At 53.4% G+C, this 25,989-nt stretch overlaps 5 protein-coding genes across 7 annotated transcripts in view; 2 read left to right on the forward strand and 3 right to left on the reverse strand.

Moving 5' to 3' along the window:
* The window catches only part of LOC121059640 (junction plakoglobin), a 45,881-nt gene extending 28,492 nt beyond the window's left edge, over positions 1 to 17,389 (reverse strand). The window contains exons 1-2 of the mRNA XM_040536684.1: positions 17,385 to 17,389; positions 12,406 to 12,410 (exon numbers count right to left, since the gene is read on the reverse strand). The gene's annotated coding sequence lies outside the window, so the exon portion shown is untranslated. The remainder of the gene's footprint in view (positions 1 to 12,405; positions 12,411 to 17,384) is intronic.
* On the forward strand, positions 510 to 7,056 carry FKBP10 (FKBP prolyl isomerase 10). Of its 2 annotated transcripts, XM_040536730.1 has the most exons (10): positions 513 to 932; positions 2,609 to 2,754; positions 3,313 to 3,502; positions 3,643 to 3,788; positions 3,866 to 4,055; positions 4,309 to 4,454; positions 4,578 to 4,767; positions 4,936 to 5,078; positions 5,252 to 5,415; positions 5,678 to 7,056. In XM_040536730.1, the coding sequence occupies exons 1-10, from the start codon at positions 739 to 741 to the stop codon at positions 5,861 to 5,863; spliced, it is 1,695 nt and encodes a 564-aa protein (XP_040392664.1). In that variant the 5' UTR covers positions 513 to 738; the 3' UTR covers positions 5,864 to 7,056. The 2 variants fall into 2 exon arrangements, with proteins under 2 accessions (XP_040392663.1, XP_040392664.1); XM_040536729.1 differs by having other exon boundaries at positions 510 to 932; positions 4,578 to 5,078.
* Positions 8,158 to 14,054, reverse strand: NT5C3B (5'-nucleotidase, cytosolic IIIB). The gene is made up of 9 exons (XM_040536891.1): positions 13,783 to 14,054; positions 13,556 to 13,654; positions 12,897 to 12,966; positions 12,605 to 12,651; positions 12,134 to 12,219; positions 11,393 to 11,482; positions 10,063 to 10,225; positions 8,971 to 9,171; positions 8,158 to 8,713 (listed from the first exon to the last, which is right to left on the reverse strand). Exons 1-9 carry the CDS (start codon positions 13,783 to 13,785, stop codon positions 8,603 to 8,605), a joined length of 870 nt encoding a protein of 289 aa, XP_040392825.1. The 5' UTR covers positions 13,786 to 14,054; the 3' UTR covers positions 8,158 to 8,602.
* KLHL10 (kelch like family member 10) lies at positions 14,277 to 20,070 on the forward strand. Its single transcript, XM_040536733.1, is given in 6 exon segments — positions 14,277 to 15,072; positions 15,617 to 16,106; positions 16,698 to 17,315; positions 17,937 to 18,086; positions 18,650 to 18,845; positions 18,848 to 20,070. Coding segments are annotated over 6 exon segments (1,815 nt in total). The 5' UTR covers positions 14,277 to 14,884; the 3' UTR covers positions 19,021 to 20,070.
* On the reverse strand, positions 19,233 to 25,325 carry KLHL11 (kelch like family member 11). 2 transcript variants are annotated; one of them, XR_005814602.1, is made up of 3 exons: positions 24,820 to 25,321; positions 21,471 to 24,731; positions 19,233 to 19,458 (listed from the first exon to the last, which is right to left on the reverse strand). XR_005814602.1 is itself a non-coding variant. In XM_040536719.1 (2 exons), the coding sequence occupies exons 1-2, from the start codon at positions 25,299 to 25,301 to the stop codon at positions 23,135 to 23,137; spliced, it is 2,079 nt and encodes a 692-aa protein (XP_040392653.1). In that variant the 5' UTR covers positions 25,302 to 25,325; the 3' UTR covers positions 19,233 to 23,134. The 2 variants fall into 2 exon arrangements, 1 of the variants encoding a protein (XP_040392653.1); XM_040536719.1 differs by having other exon boundaries at positions 19,233 to 24,731; positions 24,820 to 25,325.
* Positions 25,326 to 25,989: the final 664 nt, after the last annotated feature.

Here is a 25,989-nt window from a genome sequence, read left to right on the forward strand (position 1 = left end):
GGTTCAGATCCAGAGCCTGTCATATTTCCTACCTGGGGCTTGCTGAGGGCCCTTACCACAGCGCCCGACTTTTGCCAGCAGTTTGGGGGGACAGCAGGGATGTGGGGCAACACGTGTATGAGCACTCGATGCCACTCCTCTCTGTGAAAGTCTGCTACAGGGACAGTTTCACATTTTTAATCATTGCCATTCAGTAAAAGATCTGTCAGCAGCAGACTGAAGAGCAGTAGGTGTTATTAAAACCGTTAATTCCTTGTATTTACTATTCCTAAGTGCTAGGGACTGAGAAGCAGCATCCTGAGCCGTGGGTGCTGGGAGGAGCGCAGGCAGCACTAGGACCCGGAGCGGCTGCTGGGATGGGACCTCCAGCTGCACAAACTTGCTTCCAAATAGGTCTCTTCAGCTTTTTCCTTTGCAGAAAGAACTGCCTAGGGAAAAAAAAAAAAAAAAAAAAAAAAAAAAAAAAAAAAAAAAGATGGGGGAGGGGGGAGTCCTGACGTGGAGCTTTGCTGCTGTGACTTTTTCTGCCTGCCCCACTGCCGCCGGCTCGGGGAATTGCCCCGGCGGTGCAGTGGGGAGGCTGGTGGAGGGCAGCACGGCTGGGCCCCGTTACACGTGTACAGAAATGCAGCTGGGCCGGGCTGAGCTCGCATCGGCGCGGGAGAGGGGCCGGGGAGGCCCCACCTCTGCGCCTTCCCCTCCGCTGAGCCTTTCCACCGGCCGCAGCCTCCCAGCGCCATGGCCTTGGGCAGCCTCGTCCTCCTCCTGAGCCTCCTGGGGGTCCTGGGGCTGGGCGACCCCGGCCCCCTGGAAGACGTGGTGATAGACAGATACTATATCCCCAAAATCTGCCTGCGGGAAGTCCAGATGGGGGATTTCATTCGCTACCACTACAATGGGACCTTTAAAGATGGCAAAAAGTTTGACTCCAGGTATTGCCCTTGGTTCTTTACCAGCTGCATGCGGCCCCAGATGGGGCTCCCCGGCCGCCCCACGCGGTGGGGAATCCTGCATGCTGCCCCCAGCCCGCCTGCGTGTCGCCCCACTACAGCCCCAAGGGCCAGGGGATGCTTGTTTCCGTCAGCCCCATACCTGCATTGCTTGATGCCCCACAGCTTTGACCCCAAGGGGGGATTTTGGGGGTGCCTGTGGTGGGGCTGAGACTCGGGTGGCCCCAAGGGAGCTGCCCAGGACAGCACAGCCCAGCCGGGGCTGCAGCCCCCAGCCCAGCCTCATTTCTGAGCCTGCAGCCCCCGGGTGCAAGCCCATCTCAGGCAGGGGCAGGATCAGGCCCTAACTGAGATGCTTTGCACTCCAGGCGTGTGCTTGCATGTACTGCACAGGCAGAGAAAATACCTGAAGCACTTTGAGACGTGGCAGCGGCGAAATCCCTTCGTTACCTAACAGGCTTCGGTTCTTGCTGGTCGTAGATTTCCTCGGCCTGTGCACCGATCCTGCTCTGCTCCCGCTGGTTATAAACCAGGGTTTATGATGGTGCAGTTCCTGATCTGCACCAAGGCGAGGAGGAGTAGGATCAGGCACAGGGCGAAAGCACAGGACCAAAGGGGGCTGTGCTGGAGCTCAGCCCCAGCCCAGCTCAGGAACAAAAACTTTCCAGCTGGGCATTTTTCAGACCCCTGAAAAGCAGAGGGATTCTGCTCCTGGCTCAGCGTGTCTCGATTTTCTTGCAAGCGTGAATGGGAGAGAAAGTAAATCAGCCACGCGCTGCCACTCCTGCTGCTGCAAGCCCCAAACGCGATGGGAGCCTGGGGAATTTTGCTGCTAAAATAATTCTTTGTCCTAAGGACTGCAGCGTGCTTCCAGGAGAAGCATTCGCTGCACATGAAACGGGATGAAGGGTTTCCCTTCATCTGAACGGGCCCCCAGCTGCTTCCCGGAGCCTGTGTTTTAAGATTTAAAAAATAAAAACAAATTTGCAGTTTAAAAACGAGGCCTGGGACTTCTTTCCTCCTCACTGCAAACGTGGCACACGCAAAATTACAGGGAAGCAACAGCAAGCCTGGCAGCTCGCAGACCTCCAGGCCAGATTGCCGTGCAAAATTTGCGAGGATATTTACGTGTTCAGCCCCAAATAAAGTCATTTCCTGCCTCCTCTGCACCCGCAGGGCCTGATCCTGCACTCCCCCACCTCCGAGGGTGCAGGCCAGAGCCCCAGTGGGTGTCGAGGGAGGCAGCTGCACCGCGGGCAGGGCAGGATTGATCCCTGGGAGCTCTGTGCTTGCTGCGGGGTCGGGGCCTGGGCTCTGTCTGCAGCTGGGGACCTGGATGGGGTTGGGGGGGCCCCGATCCCAGCGAGACGTGGGGGAAGCTTGAGCCTGGTGCCCTGAGGCAGGGCTGGGGGATGCTTCGTTACCGTGAATTGCAGGCCTGGGAGAGAGCCCAGGGTTAGCAGGGGCACCGCACAGCCCGCCATCATCGTTGCCGTGGGGTAGGAGATTTGGGCACGTTTTTGGCTAAAAAAGCATATTTGCAAAGCTACGAATTCAGTGTGGGTGCTCAGGGCGAGGCGGAGGGAGCTGCTCAGCCCCGTGGGTTACAGTCTGCCCTTCAGCACACGGTGCTGACGGGTCTGTCCCTTCGCCCCCAGCTACGACCGAGGGGCCACGGTGGCCGGCGTGGTGGGCGTCGGGCGGCTGATCACCGGCATGGACCGGGGGCTGCAGGGCATGTGCGTGAACGAGCGGCGTCACCTCATCGTGCCCCCCCACCTGGGCTACGGCAGCATCGGCGTGGGTAAGGGGCTGCGGGGGGACGGAGGGGGCAAACCTGCAAAGCTCGCATTGTGGGGGGGGATGGAGATTTGGCACCCACCCGGGAGGCGCTGGGGAAGGATGGAGCCATTGCTGGGACACTAAAAAGTGAGCATGAGTGGTGCCTGGGCAGGGCTTTGCAGGGAAGGATGGTCTCTGTGCATGCACCGTGCTGCTTTCCAGGGTGGACATGGGGCTAACACCTGGTTTCCCTGCAAAGAAAACCCCACAGCAGCATTTAGGGCACCCCAAAAAGCCCAGCAATTGCCTTCCTCCGTGCAAAAATGTCTCCGTGGAGGCCACTGGAAGGGTTTGAGCTCAGAGCTGCACCAGGCAGGTTGGGTCCCCATCCACCAGCACCCTGCAGGAGCTCAGGGACAACAGGCATTAGGGGACAAAGGTCCTCCCTTGTCCTGCTCAGTGGAGGTGGGAGGGAAGATGCCACATGTGCTTCAGAGCTCTGTGTTTGTGTGCTGCAGGGCTGCCACCCTTGCCTTGCTCTCCCCTAATTCTCTCTCTGCCCTCGCTGCCGCCCCTTTAGCGGGGCTGATCCCCCCAGACGCCACCTTGTATTTCGACGTGGTCATGCTGGACATCTGGAACAAGAACGACAAGCTGCAGATCACCACCCTGTCCAAACCCGAGCACTGCAACCGCACGGTGGAGAACTCGGACTTTGTGCGGTACCACTACAACGGCACGCTGCTCGATGGCACCCCCTTCGACTCCAGGTACGGGGTGCCGGCACTGGGGACACGGGGAATGGTGGGGACCGGGGGATGCTGGCCTGGGGCAGGACTTGGGAGCCCCCCTTTCAGGCTGTGGGGGCTGGCGTGGCCCCAAAGCCGTTCTCCTCATTCCCCCTCATCAGCTACAGCAAGGACAGCACCTACGACACCTACGTGGGCACCGGCTGGCTGATCAAGGGCATGGACCAGGGGCTGCTGGGCATGTGTGCCGGGGAGAAGAGAAGCATCATCATCCCCCCGTTCCTGGCCTACGGGGAGAAGGGCTATGGTAAGCCAGGCATCACCCCATTGAGCCTGCTCGGGGAGCGGGACCCCCATCCAGGCTGACCCATGCCCCCTCCCCAGGGACCGTGATCCCACCGCAAGCCTCGCTGGTGTTCAGCGTGCTGCTGGTGGACTTCCACAACCCCAAGGACGGCGTCTTCCTGGAGCACCTGGAGGTGCCAGAGTCCTGCAAGCGCAGGGCCGTGACCGGGGACTTTGTGCGCTACCACTACAACGGCACGCTGATGGACGGGACGCTCTTCGACTCCAGGTACGGGGCGAGGAAGCAGGGTGATGCCCCCGTGCACGCTTGGTCCCTTCCCACCCCACATCCAGCAGCAAGGAGAAGCTGGAAAATCCCGGGGAAGTTGGGAGGAGAGGGTGGTAATGAATATGGAAAAGGATTTAATAAAAAAAAAAAAGTCATTACCAAATGGAGCGAGGTTTGGTGGGAGCAGGGCCATGTGCTGGGTGCTCGGGCCGGTTCTCTCACCTGACAGCGCCATGGGCTTCTGTCCCTGCAGCTACTCCCGCAATCACACCTACAACACCTACATCGGGAAGGGCTACATCATCCCCGGCATGGACCAGGGCCTGCAAGGGGTCTGCATGGGGGAGAGGAGGCGGGTGGTCATCCCCCCACACCTGGCCTACGGCGAGAACGGAGCAGGTGAGGGGCGTGCGGCGCGGACCCGCAGCATCGCTGGGTTGCACCAGCCCAGTGGAAGGAAAGCAGGGAAGGTTTTCCCAGCTCCGTGCTCACCCAGCTGAGATCTCGCTGCTCCTCTTCCAGGGGACAAAATCCCCGGCTCAGCCGTGCTCATCTTCGACGTCCACGTCATCGACTTCCACAACCCGGCCGACCCGGTGGAGATTGAGACCGTGTACCGGCCCGAGGGCTGCAATGTCACCACCCGCAACAGGGACTTCATCCGCTACCACTACAACTGCTCCCTGCTGGATGGCACCAAGCTCTTCTCCTCGTGCGTGCACCGGGACGTCGGCTGCGCGGCCACGGGGCAGCAGGGTGGGGGGCGCAGGGTTTTGGGGCACGGGAGGGAAGGTGCAGGATTTCGGTGCGCGGCAGGACCCCCCCTGCTGGGTCCAAGGGGGTTTCTCAGCCGCTTGGTTCTTCTCTGTGCCCCCTGCAGCCACGACTACGGGAGCCCCCAGGAGGTGACTCTGGGGGCCAACAAGGTGATCGAGGGTCTCAACAGCGGCCTCCTCGACATGTGCGCCGGGGAGAGGCGGGTGCTCATCATCCCCCCGCACCTGGGCCACGGGGAGAACGGAGGTAGGGGAACGGCACCACAGCCACGTCAGCAAAGCAAAACAAGGGTTTCTGAAACCCTCTGGGTCTCCCTCACCTCCGTTTTCCTTGCTGGAGGCTGGAAGGCTTTCGCCCATCAGGGGCCAGAGGTTTTCTGAGCTGCCCATCAGGTGCGAGAGCCCTCGCTTGTTTTCCAGCCCGGGGGGTGCCAGGCAGCGCCGTGCTCCGCTTTGAGGTGGAGCTGATCTCCATGGAGGAGGGGGTTCCCGAAGGCTACCTCTTCATCTGGCACGGGGACCCGCCGGAGAACCTCTACGAGCAGATGGACCTCGACAAGGACGGGCAGATCCCCGCCGATGAGGTGCCCAAACCTCATGTGGGCTTGTGGGGTGCGGGAGGACATGGGGGGCACGGGGAGCCCACCGCTGGGGGCAGCACCCAAAGGATGCTGCTGATCCCAAGCACCAGGGAGCACAAAGGGCTGGGCAGGAAAAATGCCCAGGCCTGGAGCATCGCTGCTGGAAATGGGGTGCAGCAGGGCTAGGGCAGCGAGGGCAGCCCCTTCTCTTGTCCCTGCTGCTGCCCGGAGCAGAGCAGCATCCCGTCCCTTCTCCCCCCTGCAGTTCTCCACCTTCATCCTGACCCAAGTGGCAGAAGGGAAGGGGCGCCTCATGCCCAGCTCCGACCCCGAGAAAGTCATCGCTGACATGTTCAAGAACCAGGACCGCAACCAGGACGGGAAGATCACGGCCGAGGAGCTGAAGCTGAAGTCGGACGAGGACCAGGAGAAGATCCACGAGGAGCTGTGAGGTGCAGCCCCCGCTCCCCCCGGGGACAGGACTGCCCTTTGCCGTGCCACGGCCGGGCTCCCCAGGAAGCCAGCTGGGAACCTGCCCCTGCCCCTTGCATCATTTGCAAGGGGAAAAAAAAAAAAACAAAGTTACCCCCATTATTTGAGGGGTTTTTGATGTGTTCCTCACGGACAGGAAAACTCACCAGCCCCCAGGTAACGCGCCCAGACCAGAAGGTGGGAAGCACCCACGATCTTGGGCATCTTGGTGCCCCCCAGGGGGGGGCAGTGTCTGCATTTCCCCACCCTGCCCCGTGTCCCCCCCCATGCAGCTCCAGCAAACATCTCCTGCCCTCGGGCTGGACCAAGCCACGCCAGGGCCATTCCCTCAAGCCTTGCCCCATGTCCCCTCTGCTGCCGGCTCTGCCCCAAGCCTTGCTTCGACCCCTCTGCTCTTGGTGCCCCGCGGGGGGGTCGGGGCAGTGGCACCCCCTCCCCAGGCTGTCCCTGAGCTCCGCTCCCTTGTCCTTGGCCAGTGACTGCATCTCCTGCGATGCCTCTGGGCCTGCGCAGGGAAGGGGGGAGCTTCCCCTCCATCTCCTCGGCAGTATTGCTGTAGTTTAGGGTTGGGTTTTTTGTGGGTTTTGTTTGTTTTTGTTAAATACACACACACAAAAATCTTTAAAGGAGAAGAGAAATGAAGAGGGGCCTTCCCTGCTGGTCCCTGCTGCTGGCCCAGCCTCTGCTTCCCCTGGGACATGGGCTGGAGGTAGCTCAGGTTCCCAGGATAAAACCCCGATGCCTCACGGGCATCCCCTGCTTCGGTGTCTGGGCCCCTTGGGACAGCTGGGAGCAGATGAACCGCTGCCAGCCTGGAGAACAGGGAAGCCTCTCCTGCCCCGGCCCTCAGGGAGCAGCAGGCTGGTCCTCATCCTCCTCATCCTCCCCACCCCGCGGCCACAGCCAGCAGGGATCGAGAAAAATCAGCCCGATTTGATTTTGATGCCTAAATGCAGCTAATTCAACGGCGTTCTCAGGTCTGTCCCAGCACGTCCCCATCACCTTCCCGCCGTCTCCGAGAGCTTTTGCACAGCGTGACCTTGCAGAGAGAGATTAAAAAATGAGAGAACAGAACTGTGCAAAGGGTCAGAGTGAGCCCCTCTAACGATGACTTCTATGTGGCACCAAATAAACAATTTCAACTGGTTTCCAGAAAGCTTCCCTCTGTGTCAGGTTACTTTGCAATGAAACATTCACGTTTGGCCGGGCAATGCTGCAAGGAGAACTCACCTGGGTCTTTTATTTCATCTAAGCGAAGGAAGCCTGCGCTGTTCACAAGGTAGATGTTCTCAGCCCAAGACACGGAGGGCAGTGAGCGAGCTGAGGGCTGGACCCGGAGCTCACAAGCCAAAAGGTGCCACCACTTACATGCTGCAGGGGACAGGCTGCGGACTGGGGCTGGATCCTAATATTCCCCAAGCAGCCTTACCGCAGCTCACACCACAAGGTGCAGGTCCCTGCCATCGGCACAGCGGGCACCAGGGTGGGATGAGAGCAGTTTCCCACACCAGGGTCGCAATTTGCCGCTTGCAGTCAGGGCTGTCAGAGTTTTCCTCTTCATTAACATCATCAGAGGTTCCACAAAAATAAGAGAGCTTCTTTCTACTCCTGCTCCAAGAGCCCAGAACGAGCCCAGCAGTTTCAGATGGAATCACCATTACCTAAAATGCTCCTCAAAACCCTACACACCGCAGCTGGCCGCTCCTTCCTGATCCCACCCACGGGCTCCAAACACACCACTCCCAGCCCCAGCCACACTGCAGCGCTTGCCCAAACCCTGCCAGCCCGATGCTCATCAGACAAACTCACTTCTTGTTTTCCAAGGCAATGCCAGACGAGCTCCAGGGAACAGCAGGAACGACTGGAAAAGTTTTTTTTTTTTTTTACCGCAAAAGCTGTTAACACGCTTCCACTCAGTGCTGTGGCTAATGGGAAACCCAATGGATCTGCTCCCCCTACAGCTAGCAGACCTGCCCTGGGAGACGCCATCCCTTCTCCAGCACATGTGGTCCCCAGCATCCACCTCCCCAGAGGCTGCAGACCCTTCCCTTCCCTTCTCTTCTCCCTTCCCTTCTCCCTTCCCACCCCAAAGCCCTGGTGGGCAATGGGTCCTGCACCCACACAGGAGAGGAGGGAGCAGAGGCTGAGACGCACAGGGACCTGTGGATTTTCAGCAGCAGGAGCATTGCTTGGCAATGCCCAGAGGTGCCCGGAGCTCAGCCTGGGCACCTCAAAGCCACAGAAAACAGGACATCAGGAGAGAAATTTGTTTTCTTAGACGGGAATGCAGTTAAAACCGAACAGCTTCAATCTAAAACGGGTCTGTCCTCAACCAACAGCAAACCACCTCCGTTTCTGCACTCAGCCGTTGAAGCTAAGCGCAGGATGTCTCTCCCCAGAACACGAATGGTTTGTGTGGCCCCCAGAGCTGGGACAAAGTCTGAGAGGGAAGCAGCAGAGCCGAGGCACAGACGGGGCACAAGGAGCAGGCTCCTTGCTTCCCGCATCTCAGCCCTCCAGTTCCAGGAGGACAGCCGGTGAGGTTCGGGATGGACACGACACACAACAGCCGGGGCAGGGAGACTGCCCCAGGCACCAGGATGGATTCAGGCAGGTACCAGAAAACCCAGCCCGGCTTTGCCAGTGGAAGGACGCCTGTTTGTTCCCCTGGCCGGGGCTGGGACGCTGGCTTCCCAGCTCATGTCTCCAGAAGGATGTAGCGGAGGATCCCGTTGACCACATCCAGCGTCTCGTCGCTCTCCAGAACGATGTCGTAGGCCTCCAGGTACTTCCCCCTCTGCTCTTCCACCTGCAGTGCAGCCACCAGGGAAGGGAGAAGAGGAGAGGACCACAGAGAAAGAAGACTGTGAACAGCTGAGAATGAAGATGCTGCACCCGCAGCCCTTGCATTTCTTGGTGCTACAGAAAAGAGGGGTCAAAAACCACCCCAAAAAATGCCCAAAGCGCACCAGGAGCTCCACAGCTCCCTTGCACGCTCCATAGGAGCCGACACAAATCCAGCATCCCTCACGCTCTGGCAGCAAGAGGGCTGCTTCTCACACCCACCTTGTCATTGAGAAAGCCGATCTTGAGGATGTTCTCCACGCTGGGAACCCCGTCTGCCATCGTCAGATCCCCCATGGAGTCCCCCAGCAGGATGATGCTCGTCCTACCGCTCAGCTGCTGGAAATACTCCGTTCCCTGCAGGACACTGTTGTTCTTGTTGTAGGTGTGGATGAGAGGTCCCTTGAAGCACTTGAGGACTCCCTGTGCAAACAGGACAGACGCTGATCCCAAAGCAATCCCTTCGCCGTGCTGCAGCTGCGGTCCCCCTTCTGGGAGGGGGATAAGGTGGGGATGCTCACAGAATGACAGCTCTCATCTCTGAGACGTGCCCAAGGATGCACAAAACACAGGGAGGGAGTCCCCAAGGGCCCCATTTTGCAGGACGAGCCCATTCCATATGGTGAGAACCCGAAGGATCCTGGAGATCTTGGACTGGGCTCTGTACTGCCCTGGTGCCATTCAGGGGCCACAGAAAGCCAAAATCAGAGGAGTCCCAGGGCAGAGCATGGCCCTGGAAGGAGGCAGGGCTGTTCCGCTGTCCCAGGCTCCCCCTGAGGCTGCCTGCCCCAGCACACCACCCGTGGGAACAGAGGGCTTCATTGTGCACAGCAGGTCATTTTCTAATGCGAACTGGGACTTTTCAGGCTTTCGCACATCAACAAAGGCCTTCCAAGCTGCTTTAAAGGACATCTGGCTTTCAGATCAGGGGAGACCTCTGCGGTCAGTTAACTCCATGCTGACCATGCACGGAGCGTGCAGCGCTGGACCAGTATCCAGCCCGGAGCATACCCAACAGACACAGAGTTCACCTTCAGCCTCCAAAAGTAAGTTTGGAAGATGAGGAACCTACAAGATCCTGAGCACTGATGCTCAGCTGTTCCTGTGCTATCTGTGGTGGCAGGTAGCAAGGCATCCCAAAGCCCTTACGGTGTTCCCATGGCCCAGAAAAGGGCCAGTCCTACCTAGAGGGATCCAACACTTCATAATGTTAATGGGCAGCTTTTAACCTAGCAGCATTTCTGTTCAATATATCACAGCCCTCCATTCCAGCCTCACAAACCTCCCCCCTGCAGGCTCACTGCACGAACTCACGCTGTCATCGAAGTCCATGTAGTTGGACACCACGTTGACGTTGGAGTAGAAGACGTTGGCCTGCCGGATAATCTCTTCGAGGACATCGCCGATGCCAGCAGAGAAGATGAATATGGGGACGTTGTACTTGTACAGCTGATCAAACAATTCATTGAATCCATCCCTAGAAGAGAAGTGTCCATGACAGGGTATTACGTTACTCCCTCCCAGCAATGCTCTGCGCATCATGGGCTGCGAACGCTCTCAGCTCCAAGGCTCACGTTTCTGCCTGGGACTCCCCAAAAAGAAAAGCCTGTGCCTGCTCTGCAAAAAACACAATGCTCTGGGGCCTTGTGGTGCCCGCTGTGCACACCGAGGGTGTGCAGCAGAGCCAGCAGACCCCACGTCGACAAAACAACCTTGCAGGGAGGTACGGAGCAAGGTGCAGCACGTGAGCCATTCACTCAGCACCCCCTGAGAGCACCCAGCACCCCCTGAGAGCACCCAGAGCCCCCTGAGAGCACCCAGAGCCCCCTGAGAGCAGCACCCAGCCCCTCACCTGGGGCCACCCAGCACAGCAAGCTCAGGCACGTGCCACCAGCTCGCTCCGAAATCACCCATTAGAGATGCGTGGCAGGTTGGACTGGTTGCGGGGACTATCAGACAAGCGTGCAGCAGCCTCACAGTCTGCCAGGACATGATTTCCATGCACAAAAGGAGCTTTGGCCCACGGAAGCCCGGACACATGGTGCCACGTCCCCTCCGAGACCGGCAGCTCATTCAAAGCAGGGTTCCCCTGCGCCACTTTCAGGAACATCACCGCCACGGCTGGCTTCAGCAAAAACTTTTAGTGCAACGTTTTAATGCTCTGGGTGCAACCTGATGCTGAGTCAAGGGCCTGGATAAGGCTCAGCGGTTCCAGTGAGTGGGGAGAAAATCTCTTCTGGAAGAGGGGAGCTGCCTGCTGCCCGCCCAGGCTCAGGCAGCTTCCTCTGGGTGCTCCTTGCCAAGATGAAAGGAGATGGAAGAGGCTCTGGGCGGGAAGGAGCCAGTCCAGGAACCGGGCAGCCCGCAGCCTCGGGGAGCAAAGCTCAGGCTGCAGCTGGTGGTGCTGGCTTCTGGCTCGCTGTCACAAAGCTAAACCCCAGGAAGGAAGGGAGATTTGCATCTGCTGCGCTTCGGAGGAGGCGTGCAGATCAAAGCGGCAGCGAGCAGGTGAAGTGAGCCGTCAGAAATCAGTTCAGCATCCCCCGGATTCTTCTCCGAAAACACGAGCAGCGACGTGGCCTTGGGAGGACTACTTGCAGGGGATGAAGGGCCCCAGGCAGCACACCGACCCCCCAGCCCATACCTCAGCATCACGTCCGATTCCCTGACTATCTGGGCGATGTCACCCTTCTGGATCTTCTGCTGCGACAGCAGGTCGTGGGCCCTGGTCCACCTAGGGAAAGGCAGCAAGGTGAGTTTCCTGGGCAGCCAGACTCGAGGCAGTCAGAAAACTAATAGCTAGAAACTTCCTGGTATCGCTGCCAAGCCTACAGGAAGTTCAAGTCTTGCACACTGTAGTCCTCAGGGACAAGAAGGTGCCAGGAGGAGGTGAAAATCACCTATTTATCTATGGCTTTCTGCTCTGAAACAACAAACGTGGGTCTTGCTCATCTGCATCCTCTGCCCTCACGTCCCTTGCACTTTGTGATGCCCAAGGACATGCTGTGAGACCCAGGGAACTGCCAGCACCAACATCAGGCACCAGCGTGCAGGGAAATCAGACCCGTGCCAGGGATCCAGCATCACCACTCCCGTGCCTGAAGGCAAGGACTACAAGGAAAGCCCCCCCCCCCCTCCAAGGTCTTGTAGCTTTTGCTTTTCATCCAGTGACTCAAATTATTTGCCAGCTGGGTGTGACAGGCAGAATCAGGTGAGTGTGTGCCATGCACCAAAAAAATTCTAAAGGGGACCCTACAAACAAAGGGAACCATTTGTAGGGCTCAGCACGTTCCTCCGTGCCTGGCCTCGGCTCAGGAGTTTGCTTTTTCTCCTGTTTCCCCCAGTGCTCCCCAAGGGAACCAGCAGACCACAGGCAAGCACTCACCACTCCACCATCAGGGGACGTTTCTCTTCCAGGGTCCGGTTGGGATCGATTTCTATGGGGTAGTAATAGTGCAGCAGATCCTTTAACTGGAACGTTGTACGCAAGTGAGAATACAGAGCGAACACTGAGTCTAAAGAGACCATAATCAGCAAACGCAGCACTTCTAAATTCCCCCAAAGCAACACAACACACAACAAAAACAGCCCAAACCACTTCACTCAGAGCAAATTTTGGGATCTCTGAAGGAAGAGTTAATCCGCCGCTAGCTTGGCTGCGTCTCCTCTTGGCCCAAATACTCCAGGTACAGAGGAGTACACAGACACACTTCCTGCTCTTATCAGACCAAAAAAGCCCACAGCTGAGTATGCAAATTAAATTGCCCTTTTTTACTTTCCCCTCTGTTACCATTGGCCAATATAACCCCAAAATGATGGGCCATAGGGATGAAGAGCCCAGCAAAACAGCACCTACCTTCTTCTTGCCATCCTCACTAATAACACGACTGTTGTCGAGGATATCTGCAAAGATAAAATTCCATTTTTGTAGCCCAGAAACAGAAAGGCTCAAAGTTTTAGGATGCAAGTATGAGAAGGAAAAGGAGCGTCTGGGAGTCTCGTCTGCAAAGCTGGAGCACAAAGACCAGCAGATGGTTTTTGGGCTGCCTGGAGGTGAGGGCTGTGACAGCAGCACCTGCTGCGGATACAGACACAGAAACCCCCCAGAATTAGGGGCAGGAAAAGCCGACAGCAAGGCTTCAACTCACTGTGCGACGTGGGGCAGCGCCTGCCGTTGCACCCGAACCTGCTCAGCGTCATGTCGAAGTCAGAGATGACCTGGAGGGTGAGAGAAGACCAAAAGCTGTAGGTGACCCAGCTCATTCTGCCCTTGCAGTACCTGGCCAAGGATGCTGCCGGCTGCAAGGATGCAAATCCGGCGTCGGCACGTGAGAGCACAGAGCTGCAGCAGAGCACGGGAGAAGCTCGTGGATGGGAACTTGAGTGTCCCTGCCAGCTCGAAGCAGATGTCCCCCCCCAGCTGAGCCACGCAGCACCCCTCCCGCACCCCAGGCACTCTTATCAGCACCAAAAGGCTTAATCCTCCCGACTGACTGCCGTGGGTGGGGGGGGGGGAAGGTTTGGGGATTGGTTAATATTTATAGCTTGCATAACAGGGAGGCAAAGGGCCCGGCCAGGGGCAGCCTGCAAACACAGCGTGCTCCCCCAGCTTGTCTGGGGCTTCTCCCTCCGCACCAGCAAACCGCGCAGCTGGTGCTGTGTGCATGTGGGTGCTGGGAGCAGACGGGCTTGGGGGTGGGTGGGGGGGTGGGCTGCAGAATTGGGGAGGGGGGAGATGAAAGCAAGCACCGAGCACACCGGAGATGCATCGCCTGCTGCCAGCAGCCGCGATGCTGGGGACCAGTACCTGCAGCTTGCTGCTCCCCTGCTCCTTGATGGACCGGATTATCCCCAGCACACGCTCCGGCCGCAGGATGCGGACCGTGGGCTTCTCCAGCTCAGGCACCTGCAGGCAGAGAGCCCCCCCACCCCCCCGGTCAGTGACACCCCGGGGGCTGCGTGTCCCCAGCCCTGCTCTCCCAGCTCCCCGGCCCCTGGGGACCCCGCTCCGCACCCCCCCGGCCCCGCGCTCACCATCTCGCCCCGCTCCGCACTGCCAGGGCCGAGCCGAGCCGGGGCCGCGCAGCCGCGGGGAGGAGGCGGGCCGGGAGGCGGGACCGGGGCCGGGGGGGGCCGGGGGTATTCGGGGGTATTCGGGGGTATCCGGGGTTGGCCGGGGTCTCCCGTCCCCTCCGGGTGCAGCGGAGCCCCCGCCCCGCGACCCCGCCCCCCCCCCCCGGCCGCTCGCTGTTGCGTTTCCTTTGCGAGAGGCTGCAGAGCCGGGAAGGCGAAAGAGAAAGAGAAAGATTAAAAATAAATAAATAAAAATACGTGGCAAGGGCTGTTAGCAGCTACATCCTCCCCAGCATTGCCACAGAACTGTCTAACTTAAAAAAAAAAGAAAAAGAAAAAGAAAAAGAAAAAGAAAAAGAAAAAGAAAAAGAAAAAGAAAAAGAAACAAACCACCAACAGCAAAATGAAGAAGTCCAAACATTTTTATTATTTTTATTTTTTAATTTATTTTTTTGTTTATGCCGATCCTAGAGGTGCTCCCTTAGCACTCATCTCACCAACAGCCGTGACAAAGCCCAGGGGGAAGGCGGCCGTGAGGACTCGGGAGGGGGCCCCAGGTGTACCCTGCTCTCCTCTCCCTGGGCCTGACCCCCCCCCAAAAAACCTTCCTCTCCTCCAAACAAGCGGTGCAAGGCTCGTGGCTTCACCACCCACACGAGCAAGCCTGTGCCTTGGCTTCCTCCATCGTGTTGGGGCACTTCTAAGCATTTGGTGCCTGTCGTTGGGGGGCTTTATATGGGGGCTAAACGATACAAGCAAGCTGCGCGGGAGGCATGGGGCTGTGTTTGCCCTGAGCAGCCACCAGCGAGGTGTGGATACAAGGTCCAGCCTTGTCTAGGCTGAGGTTTGGGGGAGTGAGGAGCAGGACCCCCGTGCCCACAGGGCTTGAGCCCCCCCAGCCCCATGGGCAGCAGCTCCCGGGTCCTCCCCGCCTCTGTGAGCTCACTACAGGGCAGGTTCCAGAACCACCAGACAAGGCAGCGTTTCAGACAAAATGTAGGAGGGCAAGGAGAAAGCCCTGTAGCACCTCAGAGAAGCTCCTTCCGCTGACCCAGGCTCCGACATGGACGACACCTCGGCTCCCACCAGCTCTTCGGCCTCACAAATGGAGAGGAAGATGAGTGCGATGGCTTGCGAAGTCTTCAACGAGCTTCGCCTGGAAGGGAAACTCTGTGATGTGATCATTAACGTGAATGGTTTTGAGTTCAATGCTCACAAGAACATCCTCTGTAGCTGCAGTCATTATTTTAGGTCAGTACTAGAAATGAGTTTACAGCGGGAATGGGAACAACCAGTATTTCCTAGGCTGTGTCATATGCTCTTACCATACCTCTGGTGCCTGCGTTGGCACTAAGCCTCTCGGCCAGCAGATATAAATAGTCCTGATAGCAGCCTCGTCACCAGAACGAATCCACACCCTGGCATTTTGCAGCCACTCTGGCAGCGGTGTCTGACGAACGTAGGGCTGGGAGTGTGGCCAGCCTGACCCCCGGCACAAGTTTTTCTTGCCCCACACACCGTTAGTCTCTGGTTCTCTTGCTGGAGCAAGGTGGCCATGGGTTCTGTTGCTCTCTGTCCACAGCCTGAGGCTGTGGCTCCTGTTTAAAATCATCCAACAAGCTGGTAAAACATGGATCAATAAACCACAGGGCCTCCCAGCATGACTGCTGCTAGTGCCCAAAACCAGTGCTCAGGGAGGAAGGCATATGGGAAAACAGGGTCGGGGGTTAACACAGAAAAAGCCTTTTTTCCCCCCAACATTGCTTTTTAATTTATTTTTTTATTATTTTTTCAGGGCTTTGTTTACCAGTGGCTGGAACAACAAAGAGAAGATAGTATACAAAATCCCCGGCATTTCACCTGAAATGATGAAGCTCATTATCGAGTATGCCTACACCAGGACAGTACCAATCACCACCGAAAACGTTGAAAATTTGCTGTGCGCAGCGGACCAGTTCAACATCATGGGCATCGTCAGACTGTGCTGCGAGTTCTTAAAATCTCAGCTGTGCTTGGAGAATTGCATCGGCATCTGCCGACTCACAAACTGTTACCACTGTCCCAACCTGCAACAAACAGCCTACACGTTCATCCTCCATAACTTCGAGGAGCTGATCAATGTGTCCGCGGAGTTTCTAGACCTCTCCGTCGACGAGTTAAAGGACATCATCGAGAAAGACGAACTCAACGTGAAACAAGAAGACGTGGTGTTCGAGGCCATCCTGAAGTGGATCGCTCACGACCCTCAGAACAGGCAGCAGTACATCTCCGTCTTGCTGAGCAAGGTCAGTGCTGCTGCGGTGGCACCTATCCTGCCCACCTGCACGGCTCTGGAGACGTTGGCTCGCTTCTCTTTCCTCGTCAGAGCAGAGGAAATAGCAGCCTCCCAGCACTGCTGGGGGAAAAGCGAGCGTTACATGCTGTTACGTGCTGTGCGAAGGTTGGGGAGTCCCTTTTAAGTGCACGTTTCCTCATGTTAAGAGCTTGAGTTTAATCATTCCTCACATCCAGGAAGGGCTGAAGATTACACGGGCTGACATCATGTCCAGGTACACAAAGCTTATGAGTGTTTGTAGACAAGCTACACTATGCAAACATCAGCAGGTGCTAGCTACAGCAGCTTCAGTCTGCGGGCAGGAGAGTGCCATGGCAGAGTCGTGGCAGGCTCCCCCAAAATGGGATCATTTACCCTTGAGTACCCTTTTCTGGACAAGCTAAAAACTACATGTTTAATTCTCCGGTTCTGTGATAAACTTTAGACAACACTCTAGCCTGAAATCAAAGCCATCCAGCATTGGACCTATCTGGGAAGGACACCAAAATATTAAACATCAATACTTTAACATCAACACTCTCACCTCCTTTTGCGTTTTCAGGTTCGACTGGCGTTGATGCAGGCAGACCACTTCATGAGGAAAGTTAAAATGCACGATTACGTGAAGGACAACGAGGACTGCAAACCCATCATCATCAGCGCACTGACAGCGATGTACGACCTCAGCATGAACGGCCCCTCGGTTTCTGACTTCATCAACCCCCTCACCCGGCCTCGCCTGCCCTACTCCATCCTCTTTGCCATCGGGGGCTGGAGCGGGGGGAGCCCGACCAATGCCATCGAGACCTACGATGCCCGCGCGGACAAGTGGGTGAACGTCACGTGCCAGGAGGAAAGCCCCCGTGCCTATCACGGCTCCGCTTTTCTGAAAGGCTTTGTCTACGTTATCGGAGGATTCGACAGCGTGGATTATTTTAACAGCGTCAAGCGGTTCGACCCGCTGAAGAAAACGTGGCACCAGGTCGCACCCATGCACTCGCGGCGCTGCTACGTCAGCGTCACCGTGCTCAACGACCACATCTATGCCATGGGAGGGTTTGACGGGTACACGCGCCTCAGCACAGCCGAACGGTACGAGCCCGAGACCAACCAGTGGACGCTGATCGCTCCCATGCACGAGCAGAGAAGCGACGCTGGTGCGACCACGCTGTACAATAAGGTAAAAGGTCTGGGAGATTTGTCACAGTGGTTAAGGTTGAAGTACGGTGAGCAGGACAAGGCGTCAAACAGATACCACTGTGCAGCATTACACGGTGAGGATGAGCTTTGTTCTTTTATAGAGCGTGGTGAGGTGGAGAGCTTCATGGAGCTCAGCCTCGTGCTGAGCTGCGTACTGGATAAACAGAGCTACCACCCACAGTTCATCCTCTAGATAGAAAAGAGGAGCTGTGGGAGCTAGACACAAAACAATTGCTCCCTTTAACATGATGAGTCATTTAAAATAGAGGGGAAAAAGTTCATGTAAACCTTACTCATTAAATCCTGGAGCTACAGATATAAAGCTAAGAGGCGAAACTGGCTGCTGCCGGACAATACTTGTGGCCGCAGGTCAAATACCATGCCTGGATGCTTCACACAGCTCAGGAAAAAATGGGTCAAAATCCTGCTGCTTTGAATAACTCCCTGCACTGTTACTACCTCCAACCCAGGACAAAAAGACTATTCTCTTTAGAAAAAAAAAAAAAAAGTAACAAAAAAACACAGCCAGGCCATTTTCTTCTCAGCATGTTCTCCCACCAATACAAGCACCCTGCTCACCTTTTTTTCCTCCTGTAAACAGGTGTATATATGCGGCGGGTTCAACGGGAATGAATGCTTATCCACAGCTGAAGTGTACGACGCCACAACAGATCAATGGACCTTTATATCCCCCATGAGAAGCAGAAGAAGTGGAGTAGGTGTGATTGCATATGGAAAACAAGTGTATGCGGTAAGGTAGAAGTGGTACCCCTGCGACAACAGCACCCGGCACTTGTGGTACTTTTTTTGTTGTTTAATGGGCTGAAACTCTGCTAATGTGCACCTCCTAGCTAGAAGCAAGTGGCCAGCTTGAAAATCAAAGTGAGATTTGGGGAAGAAAGTTGAGGGCAAGAATGGTTAAAATACCCCTGAAAATACTGTCAGCTGCACGCTTTTCATTATGAAAAAATACGTTCACAACCTTTAAACAGTTGTAGCAAAGAAATTATTTTCTGCTGTTGATAAAATCTTTTAGCAGCTCAGTACTTCTGCTTGGTCCTGCTTATCTTACACAGAACTTAAATGCAGTGTGTGGGTAAGTATAAGAATCTGACAGACACACAAAATAGTTTTGGAAGCTCTGGAACGAAGAAGGGAGCAGTCCGCGTTGTGTTTTGAGATCACGTGCTCTCAGCAATGCTCAAACTCAACAAAGCAGGACAAGTTAAAAGTCTTACGCATCCACAACACGATTCAGCTGCCTTAGCAAAAGAGGAAAGGCCTATTTCAGCTCTGTACCTTCGACACTTGCAGGTAGGAGGATTTGATGGAGTGAACCGTCTTCGGAGCGTGGAAGCCTACAGCCCCATTGCCAATGCATGGCGCACAGTCCCCACCATGTTCAACCCTCGCAGCAACTTTGGCATCGAAGTGGTGGACGATCTTTTGTTTGTGGTTGGTGGCTTTAACGGTTTTTCTACTACTTTCAATGTTGAGTGTTACGACGAAAAGCTGACGACTGGTACGATGCTCACGACATGGGCATATACCGCAGTGCTTTGAGCTGCTGCGTGGTGCCAGGGCTGTCGAACGTTGGGGAGTACGCCGCCAGACGCGACTACAGCGTGGAGTCACTGCAAACGGAAGTCAAGCACACTTCTTCGACAAGTACCCTGCCTGTATAAACGGCTCCCCTTAGCTAATAAAGTCTTCTAAGCAGCAAATGAATGTATTTGCTTATTCTAAAAGTAAGCACAATTGATACAGACCAAAAGAATGATTAGTAATTAAAACTTTCACTCTATGGCACCAAAAAAAGTATGATTTAGACGTATTGGCTACAGCCTGTATAACAGCTTAAAACCAGTAAGAGGCACAAGGCACGACAGAACGCTAGAGAAATAAAAGGTTTATTTTCATTAATTCACTTATTACAATAAACTTTAGTACAGTGTATTTAATGTAAAGAACATTACAGTAGGAGAGTTTCAAACAGCCTATACACACACACTACTTTACCTTACTGGAAGTAAGTACAGGACTGCTGCTTGCCCAAGCAACTTGCTGAAGTCTACATTAACATTGAGGAGAGTACAGCTGCCGTGATCCACAGTGACATGGACCTATAAGGAGTATCTATTAATGGTCTTCGAACATCTAGTTAGTTCCACACTTAACATTCGTATTAGTAATAGGATTAGATCCTCAGGAGCACCTGTTTTATAAGACTTCCACTTAAGACTGTCAAATTAGAAATATGGTTTACTTTCCAACATAATGTGGACACAGCTGAAAATAAATCTAAGCCATAAAATATTTACTTTTTTAAAGCCACTGAATGTTACAACATAGTATTGCAATGTTGTGTTAAAAATAACCTCAGAAGTTGCTATTCTTGGTGACCCAAGTTGTTAATAGCGATCAATCTAGGATCATTATTCATTATGTATGCTAAAAAGTTGGCATGTTTTCTTTATTTCTGGAGTGGTATCCTACTGTGTGTGAGAGGAAGTCTTATTGAAAATATATACAAACCTTACTAACAGAATATTCATGTCCTTATAAAATATTATGTACATTTATGGCACCTAGAACTGACTACGGTGACCACCTAGTGCTAGGCAGGATGTGTCCTACTTCACTAATACCTTGAGCAGAAAGACAGGACGTGAAACATGCATTTTGTGGCACACATTCAGTACAGCTATAGAGGTGTGATTGTCATAAGGAGGAGGGAAAACTCTGATCCTTTGATGTTCCTTTACATTTAGAGGGCCAGAGGTCAGCCTTATAATACTTCCTGAATCACACTAGGATCTTACTCACATCTAACTAGCCGGTATAAACACAGTGAAAGAATTCCCAGCCTGTTGCTTATAGGATCATTTTTTATAAATACCCAGCAAGCTACAGCAGTCAAGGGCCCCAAGGAATTTGTTACGTTTCACAGGTTAGTGAGCTAAATTACAGCCAAATTCAGTTCTTCTGAACACCTACAGGTGGGACAATGGATGGTTAGACTTGTCGGTTAAAAAACTGCAAAGCAATTGGTCCACTTAAAGTCAAGGCTAAAAAAAAAAAAACAAAAAAAACCTAACTACTCAAAAATTCCACTGAATTGGCCTAGCAAAAGCTAGAGCAAACTGGTGCTGTTCACAGTGTCCATCACTCTCCATGCAAACAGAACACAAAAAGAGAGAGTGCATCACATACAAAATCACGGCTGGCATCCACACGTTAAACAGATATTAAGCTATTTTGACATTGTCTTTAAGTGGAATGTCTTTAGTAAACTAGACAGACTGTATGTCAGACAGAAGTTCTCACGGTACGTGCAAGTATCAAATTTGCTTAGAAAAAGAGAGACTGCAAGAAGTTTGTTCTTGCTTCTAACTTTGTTGCATGCTGCCATACATCAGGCTATTTAGCTGAAGTAACAACCTCAGGATTTCCCCCCCAAATTGTCCCAGATTTGCCGACAGACTACATAAGGGCTTTGACAGAGCTGTGGTGGTCTGCCATGCTACCATCCTTTGCTCATCAAATCCTTATAGCCAAGTCGGTGGGATGGAAGAGGTAAACTCTTCTCGGTTGCTTCTGTGCAAAGTCTGGCAATGCATCTTAAATTCAGCTCCCACTTAGGTTAGATCAATGGGGTTTGTACAAAAGCTGTGAGGCATTTGCACATATTCTACTCACAAACCCTGCTGTAGGGACAGTAATTCTGAAAACTGTTCCAGACAAACCTACATGAGTTCATGGGCCAAACTCCACTGATTAACCCCTTCCGTAAGGGCCTACATGAGCTGATTTGGCAACAGTCACTTCCGAACATCAGCCTTAAGCCCGAACAAACTTAAACATTTCCTCTCTTGCACTAAGCCAGCACTGTACAATTTAATCTGCCCTTGCATAATAATCCAACAGGCAAATAAAATACAGGATGGTTACCATGGATAAGTAATTTGAGACTGAACTGTTGGATTTTCAATATAACTTTTACAAGGCTGGGTTATTCTCTTATTACAAAAAGACCAGTTATTGATAACAAAGTGATGAGTGAACTGCAAAGTGGAGCATTAAAGAAAGTACACATCAGAGAAACCTTTACATATTATGTGGTTGAAAGACTTACCCAGTGTTTCAGATATGATCTAGGTTGCCTGCTGAATTGGAAAATGAGAAGTATCAGTTCAGAAAGCTAAACAGTTAAAAAAAACAAAAACAAACAAACAAAAACTGTTTAGAAGATCTTTTGCAATGAAGTTGCCCACATCAAAACCGCCAGCAAATTATCATATGAACCAAAGACAGTAAACACCTTCTTCATGAATGTTTGTCTACGTAAGTTTTGGAACAACCTGGTTACTCCTCCCTTTCCCTTCCCTAAGGTCCTGAGTTTGGTCACATGTGAAAACCTGGAACATTCAAATGAAGGGAAGGATGGGGAAGAAAAGGAGGTAGGTAATGAAAACTGGTAACGAAAACTGTCCTGGAGCTTTTCAGATCAGGGAGGAGGAGTGTTCAGTGGAAGCAATAACCAAGAGGCATCGATACTCCAAAGGAACTATTCCACCTTCTGTTCCTCAGGGGTATAGCAGTTAAACAAACCAGAGCCAAGCAGGGCCCTGATATATGCAAAACTACCTAAAAACTCCCAAAGGTACCTTTAATCAGGTTAAACCTTAAAACCACAGTACGCGCGTAAATTACTTCCAGACTGAAAACTCCAGATGCATCTAAAAATCTTCATGTCATCAGTAACTGAGAGCCAATGATGTCCCTTCAAGAGGAACACCAAGTGCTAATTCGTTAAGCAGCACTGCAGCACTGCTACCCTAAGTTTCTAGGGAAAATACACTGAAGGCAAAAGGTATTGATTGTCAAAGACAGGCTGGAAACAGACTTGTGGGGGTTATTCCGCTTTTTCACTTGAATTAAACGCGTGCAATAATAGAGAAAGGATCGACAAGTAGCTCAGGTTTCAATCTATTCCTGGGGAATAATGTCATTCTTACTAATCCACACTGATGTGGCTAGACTGCATCGCTGGTTTCCACTCCTTACATCAGGCTGACTGTTGACCCAAGTTTCTAATGAAGCCGTCAAAGACGAACTCAGAGCATCTCCAGGCATACCTGGAAAAGATCCACTGCCTCAAATTCTCCATTTTAGCAAGTGTCTGATGTTCTACTGATCAACCATTACAAACTCTGCTGCCTCTCTACAATGTAGAGTTACAAAATATTTAATAAACATAGAAACATCCTGAAGTAATTCTTTATAAAGAAAGATTGTGCTTTCATTTTCATACATACGTGTAACTATTGCACTCGCCTCCAACTTTGGAATGCCAAGTGCACTAACACTAATTATACGTGAAGTTTAGTCACTTAGGAGAGTCAAAGGAATGTCAATATATTAAGTGCAAATAAAACAGGTGCTTTCAGCACACACAAATGTAACCGCTAAATTAACATAGAGATCTTTGATTTTCAAAACAGAACCGTTAGAGACTAACTCAACAGAAATCCTTGAAAACAAAGATCTATTCGTGACCTATTAGAGGAAAGTAGGTTCTTCCTTGGCACTGTTAAGTAATATTGTTGGATTCTGATAGTTTCTCAATTCCCATTCATCCTCAATTTCTGAGCTTCTTAATTTTCAATAAGAGATGTTATTTTTATGCATCAAACCCAAGCAACATCCTGATGTCTTATAAAGACATATCAAGCCTAGGACAAAGGGTTTAGCCCAGTATTTCCTAAACTAGATTCATCAGGAGTGAGATTCCAGATACTAGCACTCAATCTGTGAGCGTGGCATTCTTCGTAAACTTAGAGAGTGTCGGTGTATTTCCTGCATCTGTCTTTCCTGCATTTGTCTTATTCTATCTTTTTGCCACATCAAATTTTGTGGCATAGGATATCTTTGTGTGCCCTGCAAGCACCTGAAGGGGATTCTCACATGGCAGGCTGTTGCTCTACAGCGAGGCTGAGGCATGGGAGGCAAGAGCATCCAGCGCTTCCTCTCAGCACAGTAACGATAGGCCTCTTTCCTGTATTGCTTGTCAATATCATCGCTGTTCTTCCACCCCCCAATGATGAAAACATCATCTTTATAATAACAAATAGCTGCCCCTTCAATGCTCAGAACCTCTGGGGGTAAACTTTCAAGTATTTCGTCTGAGGCCCTGCCACAGATCTTTATCTTGGCTTCCTCATTATCTATAGGATAACTCTTGGGGCAGCAGGATGCCGTATGGTAAAAGTTTGTGTTTGCAACTGACATCTGAAAAGAGCAATAGTTATCAATGAGTGGCAGAGACTCTACATCTTGCCACTGCCTTGTTTCAGCATCGTATCTGATAATAACTGCCCTCAATCCATCTTCACTATCACTGTCAACTGGGGTACGAGCAGCAATATAAACAAATCGGTCTTCTACAGAAACAGCTTTGACATCACGAAGAATCTTTGGTGCTGACTCCAGGTTATGCCATTTGTCTTGCTCGGGATTATAAATGGCTACATCTTTAAAGCCAGGACTGAAATTGCCATGTCCACCAATACTGTACAAGTTTCCTTTAACTTCAGTAAGGCCAAAAGAATGCTTTCTGGTTATTAGGTTTGAGACTTGTTCCCAAATATTTCTATTTGGATTGTACCTTTCTACAGTCTTGGCAAATCCCGGTTCCATGGAGCCAGCCACATAAACGTAAGATTCTGTCACAGCAACAGCATGCCCATCAAGATGATTATGTATGTGCGGTAAGTTTACCCACCTATCTTCATCGATGAAATACCCCACACACTCACTCAAGTAATCTCCTCCCTCCGATACACCACCAATCACCATAATGACATCCATGTTTTGTCCAAAACGCGGCAACAACGCTACCGGACAAGCGGAATGTTGCAGATTACCAGACTGCAAGTTCTCAGACCTCAAGGCGTGACTTTCCACAGCTTCTGACACTAACTTCACACAAGCTTCGTTGCTGGATACCAGCCTTTCAGATTTGACGTGGCGAGTAAGGTAAGTGGGTTTAATCTGAGACAACCTCAGCAGTTTAAAAAGTTCTTCAAAGTACCTTTCTCTTTCTTCGGGATTTTTCTGAACCCACTTCAAAACTGTCTCGAAGAGGACTTCTTCAGAGTCCACTGTGATCTCCGAGTCTGAGAGCCAGTCTCTGATGAGGTGAAAGGGCAGAGTGTAGAACTCCTCATCTTGGATAACTCTGTGGAAGTTTCTCCTGATCATATCCTGAGCTTTGAGGGCCAGCTGATTCAAGGAATACATATGGGCCAAGCTGTGAACTGCGACGCAGTTGGACAGATTGAGTTTCTTCTTCAGAAACTCTCCACAGAACTCTTTTAACCGGGTCAGCAGAAACCTGTGGAACAAACAAACGGGGGTAATGCCGCGGCCCGCCGGGCAGGCTGCGGGCAGCCCCCCGAGCAGGAGCAGAGGGTCGCCCTCACCTGTCGGCCATCTCCAGCACCTCGTGGACGTTGCCGGGGCTGACGCGGATGGTGCCGGTGTACATGAAGCCGATGACGGCCTCCACCGTGTCGGGGTCGGGGCCGCCCTCCGAGCTCCACTTCTGCAGCTCCACGCGGCCCGAGCGCGACTCGGCGAAGCCCCCCGAGAGCAGCGGCGTGAAGTACTCGGTGGCGGCGGCCAGGACGGAGCGGTGCGCCCGGTACTCGCGGCAAGCCCCGGGCCGCCCGCCGCCGAAAGCCAAAGTGATGTCGCAGTAGAGGCCGTGGCGGCGCTGCTCGTTCTGCCGCCACGCCAGGTCAGCGCAGTGCGCCGGGCACCCGAACTCCTCCGCTTCCACCTCCCCGTCCACCCCGCCGCCGCGCGGGCCCCCGCCATCCTCCTCCTCCGCCGCCGCCGCCGGTGAACTGGGGCCGGGCTGCGGCTGAGGGGATGCCGCGGCCGCCGCCATCTTGTCCGCCATGGCGGGGCTGCGGCCACCGCGCCTGCGCCGCCTCGGCCGGGCGAGCGCTGCCCCCTGGCGGGGAGACGCCGCCGCCGCCCGAGCTAAAATGGCGGTCGGGGAGCCCTGAGGGGAGCGGGGGGGTGCCTGAGGCGAGCCCCCCGCGCTACCCGGGGAGGCGTTTGGGCACCGGGGGCCGCCCCGCCCGCACCCCCACCGGCCGCTTTGAACAATGAGGGCTGGGGACAGGCAGGAGCCGCTCTCCCCTCGGGGTACCACCGGCCGGCAAACGGGAAAAGCGGGTCGAGAGGGAGCCGCCGGGGCTGCCCCGTGGTGTTCCTTCGGCTTGGGCTCTCCCCATGTGCCCCCTGCCAGATGCCTCGTGATAGAGTACAAAGGGAGCTCGCTAGGCGTGGTGCGAGTTTAAGGGGATTATTTAAGGGGATGAAATTGCTCTGCCAATGGTACAGGGATGCTACACCTGAAATACAGGCATGTTTTTTGTCAAAGCCTTGAGCTATCCTTTTGATTGTTTTTCTCCTTAACGTCATTCTCTCAGGCAAGCCTGCAGGGAAGGGACTTCATGTGAGAAATTCACTAACTCTGACTGAGGTATGCATTTTTTTGTTCGATAATTAGAATAAAGTGAGGTGCAGCTGACAATTCCCTCTTTACTATGCATCACGATACAGTCCCATAACTATAGTAT

This window comes from Cygnus olor, chromosome 25, assembly GCF_009769625.2.
Source record: "Cygnus olor isolate bCygOlo1 chromosome 25, bCygOlo1.pri.v2, whole genome shotgun sequence".
In the NCBI taxonomy this organism is placed as follows: Eukaryota; Metazoa; Chordata; class Aves; order Anseriformes; family Anatidae; genus Cygnus; species Cygnus olor.